This window comes from Nicotiana tabacum, chromosome 23 (genome assembly GCF_000715075.1).
Source record: "Nicotiana tabacum cultivar K326 chromosome 23, ASM71507v2, whole genome shotgun sequence".
NCBI classification, from domain to species: Eukaryota; Viridiplantae; Streptophyta; class Magnoliopsida; order Solanales; family Solanaceae; genus Nicotiana; species Nicotiana tabacum.
Genome location: NC_134102.1, coordinates 31,890,197 through 31,901,512, shown reverse-complemented (window position 1 = coordinate 31,901,512; position 11,316 = coordinate 31,890,197). Strand labels below are relative to the sequence as shown.

The following is an 11,316-nucleotide window of genomic DNA, read 5'->3' as shown; positions in this document are numbered from 1 at the left end:
TATATCAATACCTCCTTTTAAAGCTTTAGGTAGTGAACATACTTCGCGTTAGCTTCATTTAGTTCTACTCTCTATGCAGGTGTATTATTATCAATGTGTAGTACTTCCAAATCATTTATCTTTTTTTTTAGTCTTTTTGGTTCCTCATATATATCTCAAAAATCTTGCCTTGACCAGATGCTCAATCGTTTGCAAACTTTTTTTTTTTTTTTGTAGTATCCATAAGGCATTTTCCTCTACAGGCTCCTGCTAGACTTTTCACCATTGTTATAAACTCTTCATATTTTGTCCAAAAATTAAGAAATTTAATGTACTTGGACAAGCTATAGTGACTTTTCTCATATTGATCGATAATGGTGCATGGTCTGAGCACACTCTAGCCAGGTGCTATACTGAGGTTTTCAAGAATTCATAAGACTACTCTATGTTAATCAATAACCTATCTAACCTTTTCTATATAGTATTTGGTAGTTCTCTATTATCACTCCATGTGTACACCGAGCCATAGAGACATGCATCCTATAGTCTACATTCGTCAATAAAATTCAGGAAATCACTATTTTTCTCTATTCTATATGGTCTTCCACCCCTATCTTCAGACACATCAATGATCACATTGAAATCTCTAACTACCCCCAAGTTCCATGAATTCTATTTGCCATCGACCTTAATTCTTCCTATAGTTATTGCCTCAAGTGAGCGTTGCATTTTGCATACACAACTATCAGATGCATTGGTGTTTGGCTCAAATGATGGCTGATCTAGCATGTTACTTATTGTTCGGTGTCCTCTAAAATATTTACCACATGATCGTCAGTCCAAAATAGCCAAATCTTATTGTTACAATTGAAAAATCTATGTTGTACTCTAAGTTGCCTATGAAATCTTCCTATCTTAGTAGATTTTGTCATGGGTTCTTGTAGAGCCATAAAAGTAAGGTTATGTTTAAGCTTGAGAGTTTTAAGTCTCTCAGATGCTTTTTGGGCCTTCATGCCCCTAGTATTCCATGAAATTGTGTTAATCATGAGAAACATCAGGGGTTGGATTTTTTGTTTTCTTTCTGTTTGTCTTCGGGGCCTTAAAAGAAGGCAAAGGTCCATTAACTCCACCAATATTTTGAGTCCCCCCTTGGAGATAAGTTATTGAACTTTGTTATTATGTCTTGAACACTATGTGTAGCGTCCACAGTATCAAAATTGATCGATCTATGAAGTCTTCATGCAAATTCATCGTCTGACCTGACCTCCACTTCGACATCCTGTAAATGAAGCATCTCCTCATCTAGATTGTCAAAGTTTTTCCTTACTTCTGTTTGCATCATATTTGTGTTCTGCTCCTTGTTACTTTCCGACATCGCTGCTCCTAGTTTTGAATACATTCTAGGAGTCCCAGAGTGCACTACTAGTTCTAGCTCAGTATTCAGACTCCGTTATTGATTTTACCCAAGTGAATCCTCATTGTTTAGATTCAACACTGGAAAATCAATCTTCCCAGCATTTGATTCCGGCAATTCGGTCTCTGGTACATTTAGCTGGTTGATTCTAGACTTAAACTTCTATTTTTTCTCCGCAGACAACTTTCTCGTTTGATCTATAACAACATTATTAAGTTCTTTCCCTATTGTCTGTATTTTTTCTTCCATATGTTCTGACACTATGATTCTCTTCTTTTTGCTCTTTTTTTTAGTAATAGAACATGCCTTTCTTCTTCTTATTTTTCTTCACATTCTTATGTTTTTTTTCTCGACATCTCCTCTATACTTGTTCTCTTTGTCACTGGAATATGGTCATATGTAGGAACCACGACCCCATCTTCCTGAATTGTAGTATCCCCATATATGTCTTGCTTGTCAGATTCTATAACCTCTATAGCACTAAAGTCATTACTTAGCTTCAATGGGATTGTGTCATTACAAAGTGTCTCATGTGTCTCTTGGATCTGTTTGTCGCTACCCTCTTTTTCTTGATTCTTTCTATTCTTACCAACAATATTTTTCTTTGAACTAGTTACTTCCACACATTCTTATTTTTTGTCGATATAATATTGAACAACCTCCTTCAACTTTCCATCCTAGCAGGCTCCTTGACCTGTTGTAATCTACATTCAGCATCAGAATGCCCTTGCATCTTACAATAAAAATAATAATTCGACACTTGCTCATATTCCACAGGTTGAAGGAAGGTTTGAATTCCCCGGAGTTATCTAGCAATGCAACTTCAACCTCGTTGAGCCTAAGCCTAGTCAAGTCGCTTTTTATTCGTGCCTTGGTAATTGTAGGTCAAGTGTAGCTTTGTCCAAGGCAATTAGCATGCCAATTGGGTCTAAGATTCTATCCAAAGCTGGCCAATCATAGTATTTCCATGGGAGATCTGGCAGCGTTATCAATACCGGTGTCAAAGTAGATTCCATATCCGCTTTGAAGTCACGAGTCCATCTACGGACTCGCATCAACATTCCACAAATTGGCATTGATTGCCTTCCATAGAATCTCTTAAAATCCTCTTCATCAGTAAAATCAATAAAGACGTGCCTCCAATCCTTAATGCCAATCTTAAAAGTTCGTTTTAGAGGCACCAGTCTCTTAAACTCATCCCTGGGTTTGTCAATCTAGGGACGAGTTCGAGGGAATTTTTCTACCACGGTGAGGTGGCATTTTTCTGCCAAAGGATCATCTTCCTCCTTGGTAAAGATCACCCTAGCCTTACCATCCACTATTTCGTATGGCCTGGGTTCTAAACATATCAATTTCTTCATACCACCATGCATTCGCCCTGCAATTGTTGCTGCATAATTTGTTGCGGTTGTGTTTGGTTCTATGGGGTTGGTGAGTAGGGTTATTTGGCCTCCGGCTTGAACTCCGGATATCAACGGGGGAAAGGATGCTGTGGGTTTAGGTTCTAGGGAAGCGGCAGGTTAGGGATTTGGGAGAGAGGAGAGAAAGACATGTTTTGATGATGATTGTTCGATGACAAAACAACCTCTCTGCCGTTCCAGGGTAGGGGTAACCCTCCCAGACCCCACTCGTTGGAGACTACTGGGTTTGTTGTTGTTATTGTTCGGCGACAAAAGTTATAATCATAATTCAAGTATCAAATCCATACAAAATATTCTTCTTTTGAAAATTCTTAATCTTGACATATTTAATTATATATGTCTTTGTCATTCCATTCTACATTGTCTTCAAACATCATGTTGCTATATTTAAATTGCAATCTGGTTTGATATTCTTAATATTGATGGGAAAAGTATTCTAGGTTGCGTTTTTCAATTTTCTCGATTATAAAATTTCAGCAACCTCAATAATTGGAGTCGTTTTCGAAAATTAAATAAAAAATTGGCAAACATCATATCCATACAAAATTTATCTTCATTGTAGAATTCCGAATAATTTCAATGTATAATTATGTATGTCGTTCTTCGTTGTGCTATTTGTACACCATGCCCCTTTACAATTTTGAATTTAGGAAAATGTCTTTTTTAGATCTCTTGTGTGTAAAAGACGATCTCTTACGTGTAAAAATAAATCTCCCATGTGTAAAAAAAAAAAAAAATAAGGTCATAAAACTAAAAACAAATTTGTAAAGAGCCAAAAAAATCAATTGACCCGTTCTCATTTCAGTGTTCCACGTGTGGACTTTTTAAATCTTTTGTTGAAGTCCCCATATTATATTGAACACACATCAACCGGAATAAATAAATTTTTTATTCAATCTTAATTTGATTGTATTACTGCTTGAAATGTCCAACTTTTCATTTTAATATTTATATTTATAAAATTTATGACTTAGAATACTATCTATGTAACTTCCATTATTTAAAACAAAATATATAGGCGTCAATGTTCAAATTGCAACAAAAATTAAATTGTTTGACCATCTTCAAACATATCTTTTTTATTCCCTCCGTTTTAATTTGTGTGGCTATAAATCATTTCATTAAGGATAAACTGAGAAGCTTAAAATTAAATTATTTCTAAATAAAGAAGTATAACATTTTTTGGGGGACTAAATTATATATAAAAAAAAAAGAATATCACATATATTGGAAATAAGAAGAGAGAAAGTAAAGTTACTGCTTTTTGAAAAGTAATCTAGTTTTAGAAAAATACATTATGCACACTCAGCGTTTCCACTGACCAAATGAATATATGATATATGTGTCTTTATTATATTATTTTCACTTAATTAACTAGCACACATACTCACTTCAAGTATTTTTATCACTTAACGAAGTAAAATGCAGTAGGTTGGTATAAACACCATATGTATGTAAGCACATACGATTGGAGAATATTAACTATGAGTTTAATTGAACTAAGTATTTAAACACGGAACAATAATGATAATATATACAAACAACAACTATTATGTCTTTATTCTAAATAAGTTGAGGTCGATTTTATAAATTTTTACTAACTATTTTTCTCTATTTAAACTTATGTCATCATCATAATAATTGATTTATATATGGAAATAATTAAAATTGCAACAAAAATCAAATTCTGAAACCCATAATTAATTTAAAAGTACAGTAACTTTTGTGCTAAAAATGTTAACATTAAATCCATCAAATTTAAATTTGGTATCCGCAATAAGTTCTTTCCTGTCTTATTATATTACCCCTAGGTTCTGAGTTCCTAACACCACTTACCACTATATATATATAATTATATATATACCTGAACCTCTCCGTAGTTTCTTCCCTCAGAAAATTAGCACATCCAACAGAGAGTTGTGCAGAAGAAGAAGTAAAAATGGCAGAAGAGTCCATAAACAAGCATCAAACAAGAAAGCAAGTTTTCTTTAAATCCTTGCCTGGCTTTAATATATTTCTTTCTTTTAGTAAATTTTTGCCTCTAGCTCCTTTTTATTATATTCTTTTTTCAGGTATGCAGTAGTTACAGGGGGAAACAAAGGAATAGGATATGAGATTTGCAGGCAGCTAATGAAGAAAGGAGTTATGGTAGTGTTAACAGCTAGGGATGAGAAAAGAGGAAAAGAAGCTGTTGAAAAGCTGATGAGAGAGTCTTCTTCTCAAGAATTAACTCAGAATCTTGTTGTGTTTCATCAAGTTGATGTTGTGGATCCAGCTAGTATTTCCTCTCTGTTTGATTTCATCAAATCCAAATATGGAAAGCTTGATATTCTGGTAACATCTCCCTTTTCCTATTATACACTACAAGATATATATGTTCTCAAATAGGATTTACTCCTTTGTTTAATGTATGAAATGGAGTTCGAATTTCTAGAGTCAAATAATTTTCGTATAATTTTTAAAATATTTTAAATTTTTATTATTGTGACTTAAACTATTTGTTGTGTGGTTTTCAAAAACAAATATGAATTTTAATTAAAATTATTTAAATATTCTATATGTGCAAATTTACAATCAAAATGAAATTCGAAGAGCATCACATAAATTAGGACCGAGGAAGTACGTAGTTTCATACTTCTTTTGATTTTAAACCTTGTGAAGGAAAACAGTCTTACTATCCATATCCTTAATATAACTTTTTCTAATGTTTAAAGAGTGTTTTTCGCCCGATATCAATTATCCGATAAAAAATATCAGATAAATATTATCGAGTAATTGGTGGAAGGGAATAATTTTTATCTGATGAAAATGATAATGTATCGAGTTCTATATCTTTATTGCGATAAATTGTACGTTCACTAATCATAAATTCTCAAGGTTGACATGGCATGCCTAATGTGGCTTTTCGGAGGTCAGATAGGGTTTTTTTTTGAGCATTTTGATTTTCGGAACAACGTAGTAAAAATTTATGGACAGAATTTGACTCCACCAAATACAGAAGCGGACAACACAAAACACTTCCACCCTTTATTTTAAATGGTTTCGGTTAGTGGTTTTCTTGGTTCGGTTTGCATCTGATTTTTTCTAAAAAGAAATCAAATCAATTAAGTTGGTTCTTCAAATATCAAACTAAATTACTAATTAAGTCGGTTTTTTATCAATTCGGTTTTTTGATTTTTTCGGTTATTTATCGGGTTTTTTCTTAAATACGAGACATACACTACCAAACACATATTCCGGAGACTACAATGTATCATTTACCAAGATATATTAATGATAATTGAATCAAATAGTGATGAATAATTTAAGTACTCAATTAAAAATAGATTATTTTTAACATGAAATAAATTCTTGTACTTAGCAATAGAAAACTACCAACCAAACTAGAATGTAAAGTTAATGAATTAGATTATTATAATAGCAAAAAACTAGACTAAAAATATAAACTACTAATATGTACCATAAAAGAATATAACTTTTATATATATATATATATATATATATATATATATATATATATATATAGGTGTAATAATAAATTTAAATAGCTACTTTTATAGTCGATTTGGTTCGATTTTTTTTGGTTATTTTTTGATTAAAACCAACCAAATCAAATTTGATTGATTTTTAAAATTCAAAACCAAAACAAACCAAACCTAAAAAGTATTGATTTTTTTGGTTGATTTGGTTCGATTTTCGGTTTGGTTCAGTTTTTCGAATTTTTTGCCCCCTACTTTCAATAATTGGGAAGGGTCTCTGTCCCTACTTTGTAATAACTAAATTTGATTTTTCTTTAAGTGATGAAGTATTTCTTTTCCTTAGCGAAAAAAAAGTAAAAATATATTCATTTTTAAGTGACAAAAATTAAGTTTTGACTTTACTGCAAAATAAGAGGAAAAAAACGAAAGCTAGTTTGACAATATGTGAAATTTATCCAAATATTTATCCTTTAATTAGTTATCTAATCTTTTGTAATGAGATTAATTAATATCGTTTAATCCAAGATACATTGAAAATAAAAAGAGTATAATATATATTTATCCTTGAATTAGTTATCTAATCTTTTTGTAATGAGATTAATTAACATCGTTTAACCCAACATTCATTGAAAATAAACAGACTATAATATGCATTTATCATATCGTTTTGTTTCTTGTCAAGTTGGAGTTTAGTGGACGAGCAGTGGAGACATAGAAAGTCCCCACATATGTGGACCAAAATCTATCTTCTATACATTTTTTTTTGTTTGATAGAAAATCTACATCAATTGTAAATAATTTGTTTAGTTTTTGAATTACTAATCACGCGCTTTAAAAATGATTAATCACATATACTAATGTATTTATTAGTACAAAAAATTTATTATACTATTAATACATAGAATAAAAGTTAAACATTTGGAAATATCTATTTAATAAGCATATGAAACATATCAAAATATTTGCAAGTACTTGATTTGTTAAGAAATTTTTGTTTATTGGAACTCTCAAAAAACAGAAAAACGAGACAAGTTTACTTTAATTTAACTCTAATATGAGACAACATTACGTAATTGAAGGGTTATTCTTATGAGTTGATTAATTAACTTTAGAACTAAACTAAACCATCATAATCTATTTGTACGAGTTGCGATTTAATTAATTTTCAGTTTATTTTTATTTTTCCACGAGATATATTCAGGAGAAAGATAGCTTGTTCACTTTACCTTCCACATTTTTTTTCTTTTTATTTTTTGAAAAAACCTTCCCTAATTGGTAATTAAGAAAGTGTGAAAGTGGATATTTACAGGTAAATAATGCAGGAATTAATGGACTAATGATTGAGGGGGATGTTTCAATCCTTCCGGAGCTAATAGAACGAGATGCTGCTCGAGGTTTAGGCATTACAACTGAGGTTAATTACTTCATATATTTTCCTTTAATTTCTCGTCACATTTTCATAACAACCCGATATTACTGGATTTGTTTTAAAGATTCATATAATCAACCCTAACTTTATATAAGGTTGAAGCATAATTTGTTGAGTAAATGATCTATCGAGTTTGGACATACTATCCTTTTCTCATTTGTGAATATTAGAGTCTTGTAGCCATTACTTTGAAGCTTATGTCATGTTAATATAGCCACCTATTTCAAAGTTTATTTAACCAGTAGGTGCAATAACATTAGGTTAAGTGTCATTTTTCTTATAACAATTCCACATAGTTATTAAGGAAAATATGAAAAGTCCACTTGAACATCAGAATTATGAGGTCACTAGATTCCATATTCATATATTAAGCTAGCTACCGTTTGAACATAAGTTTTGAAACTTGAAAAAATAAGTTTATGAAGATGAGATGTAAAGTAGTTTTTGAAAGTTAAAATTGTGTTTGGATATGCATTTCAATTGAAAAGAATTTGAAGTTTTGTGAGTAGAAAACTTCAAAAACTACTCTATAAATACTTTTGAAATTTAAAGATTTTGTTTTCAAAATCTGCCAAAAATAGCTTAAATCTATAAACAAACAGATATTTGAAAATAATTTTTTTAAAAAAACTCCCTAATTTTATGGCCAAGCGGAAGCTAAGGTTCGAATTATATCTCTCTAAGCTATCATCCTCTCCCTAGGAAATTAGACAATTCCATAAACAATACAATTGTGTGAAAAATGTACTCATTGATAGTAATTAAAAAATTGAATTTTGTATTAAATCTTTTGATGTGGTTAACTCTCACATATACTAATTAATGCAGGAGGATGAAGCTCCAATCAAGTCAAATGGGAAACTCACTGAGACTTATGAATGGGCAGAAGAATGTGTAACCACTAATTATTATGGAGCAAAAAGAATGATTGAAGCCTTTATTCCACTACTACTCTTGTCTCCTTTACCAAGGGTTGTTAATATTTCTTCACTGCTTGGAAAATTAAAGGTACTCCTAACTTGACCTTTGGACAATTTCCTCTAAAACATAGAAATTCCCTTTTTTCTCCTTGTCCATTTGCTAATAACAAACTTAGTAAAATATGGTAAAAGTTTATCTGCACCACGGCGACTGCACCAATCAAATAAATATAAGATATATATGTCTAAAATATTGTGTAGGTTTCATAGTGTCCAACAACATTTGAATTATTAGGGCCAAAATTATTACGTTTACCTCAAAATTCAAAATGTAGTACCTAATTTGAGATATGTACTAAGAATAAAATACAACAATAATAACGTACCCAATATAATCCCACCAGAAGTACTAAGAATCAAATATTTACAATAAAAAAGGAACAAGTTGCAGCTCACAATATCACATTTTTTTCTTGCATTTTTATTGCCTTTTTTTTTCTTTCTCCTTCCCGTTTCTGAAAGGGATCATCACACAAATAGCCTGCCGGATTTACTATTTACTTTTCCTAACCAATATGCATTGGTTATATCCATATTATATACAATTATACATGAATTATATATATTATAGACCCCGTTAACTATTTCTAATTTAAGCGGTTAGGTGGGCTATTTAAGTTAATTCTTTTTGTTGGTTGAAATATCTTTTCAGCTGGTATCAAATGAATGGGCCATAAAAGCTTTAAATGATGTAGAAGGCCTTACAACAGAAAAAGTGGATGAAGTATTGAATGAGTTTCTTATGGATTTCAAGAAGGGTTTATTAGAAGAAAAAGGTTGGCCCATAGATATGGCAGCTTATAAAGTCTCAAAAGCGGCCTTGAATACTTACACAAGAATTGTACCCCAAAAGTATTCTTCTATATGTGTCAACTGTATTTGTCCGGGCTATACGAAAACAGATATTACTTGTAATACTGGGTCTTTGACTCCAGAAGAAGCTGCTGAAAGCCCAGTAATTCTCGCCCTTTTGCCTGAAGGTGGGCCTTCGGGCCAGTTCTTTTTCCGAAAGAATGTCCTGACAACATTCTGAAAGAGATTTTTTTGTTACTATACAAAACTTATTTACCAAAATTGTTCTACATTTTTATATTACCCGACCTAACTGTGTTTTCTTTACAATTATTTATTAGTATTTTAAATTAGGGGATTTAGTTACACTTTTTTTTCCTTTTTTCTCTCTTCTCGTTGAATATCTACATAGACTGTTTTTGTTGAATATCTACGTAGACTATGTGGAACTTCTCACCGAAAGTAGACAAATTTTAATAAACATGATTTCGACGACGATGAAATTATCATCTGTTTGGCAGCTAAAATAGTAACGTGAGTATAACTTTATAATATTTAGTATGTTCCTACAAAGTATCTAAAAATTTAGTTTTTAAAACATTATTCTAGGAAAAATTAATTGTTCTAGATGCCAAATAATCAGGAATTTAGGTCATCAAACGCCTTAAAAATCACGTTTTGAGTTCTAAACATAATTTTTAAGCCATTACAAATGTGTTCCTAAACATGGTGAATTTTGTTGTTACCTAGGGAAGTCAAAAATGAATAATAAATCCTTTTATTTTTCCTTTTCCTTTTCCTTTTTTTTTTTTGGAAGTTCATACTGTATTTCCCCAACACTTAAATCTTAATTTTGTGTCATCAGCCATGTACTACACTCTTAACAAGAAATTCATTATGTGAATCAATGAAAGAAAAACTTTAAACAATATAGAATAAATTTTCATATACAAATATGAAATAACTAACAAATGTTAACTCATATTCTCCTAAAGGTAATTACGGCCTTTAATTAGTGAACATAATATGAGGTAAGCGCTCAAATCATCCTTTAAGAAAAGTCCATAATTTGAAATTTCTCCACTAAACGAAGTCATAATCCAAACTTAAAAGAACTGAACCATGAAATTATTGCTCTCTTTAAGCGTCCTAATTTCGCCAAGTAAAAGAAGAAATTTAAGAAACAAAGATGGCAGAGGTGAAAGTTTATGGTATTATAGCAGGCCCTTTATAGATAGTAAAAATAAATTTCATACAACTAACTATATAATATACAATTTATTTATAATTTATTTACAACTTTCATACACTATTTATACCCAGTTAAATACAACTACAGCATCATACAACTTAAATACAATTTTCATACAAATTTTATACAATATGTCTTTGCATAATTTGTATCTGATTTGTATATATTTTGTATGTGGTGTGTGCTTCTCCCTCTCTAAAATTCCAATCAAAACTTACTCTCTTAATACAATTTTGATACATATCAACAATTTTATGTAAAAAGATAGTATTGATAACTTAAATAAAATTTTATACAACGATTCATACACTATACAACTATTTTCAACTTTCATACAATATTTAAATAAAAAAAAATATATAACTACAACAGAATACAATTTACATACAGTTATAATACAACTTTACTACAATTTGGTAAGTATATTGTATGTCATTTGTTGTTGTTGTTGTTGTTGTTGTTCTTCTTCTTCTTCTTCTTCTTCTTCTTCTTCTTCTTCTTCTTCGAGTTTCAATATGAAATTTATCCAAAATTAAGTCTAATTTTTACCAAAACACCCTCAAAATTGAG

The 11,316-nt window shown here is 30.7% G+C and overlaps 1 protein-coding gene across 2 annotated transcripts; it reads left to right on the top strand.

Annotated features, from left to right (window-relative positions):
* Positions 1 to 4,632: 4,632 nt before the first annotated feature.
* LOC107762361 ((+)-neomenthol dehydrogenase) lies at positions 4,633 to 9,794 on the top strand. Of its 2 annotated transcripts, none has more exons than XM_016580716.2 (5): positions 4,633 to 4,791; positions 4,887 to 5,148; positions 7,603 to 7,707; positions 8,551 to 8,730; positions 9,355 to 9,794. In XM_016580716.2, the coding sequence occupies exons 1-5, from the start codon at positions 4,754 to 4,756 to the stop codon at positions 9,733 to 9,735; spliced, it is 966 nt and encodes a 321-aa protein (XP_016436202.1). In that variant the 5' UTR covers positions 4,633 to 4,753; the 3' UTR covers positions 9,736 to 9,794. The 2 variants fall into 2 exon arrangements, with proteins under 2 accessions (XP_016436202.1, XP_016436203.1); XM_016580717.2 differs by having other exon boundaries at positions 4,655 to 4,791; positions 4,895 to 5,148.
* The last annotated feature ends 1,522 nt before the right edge of the window (positions 9,795 to 11,316 follow it).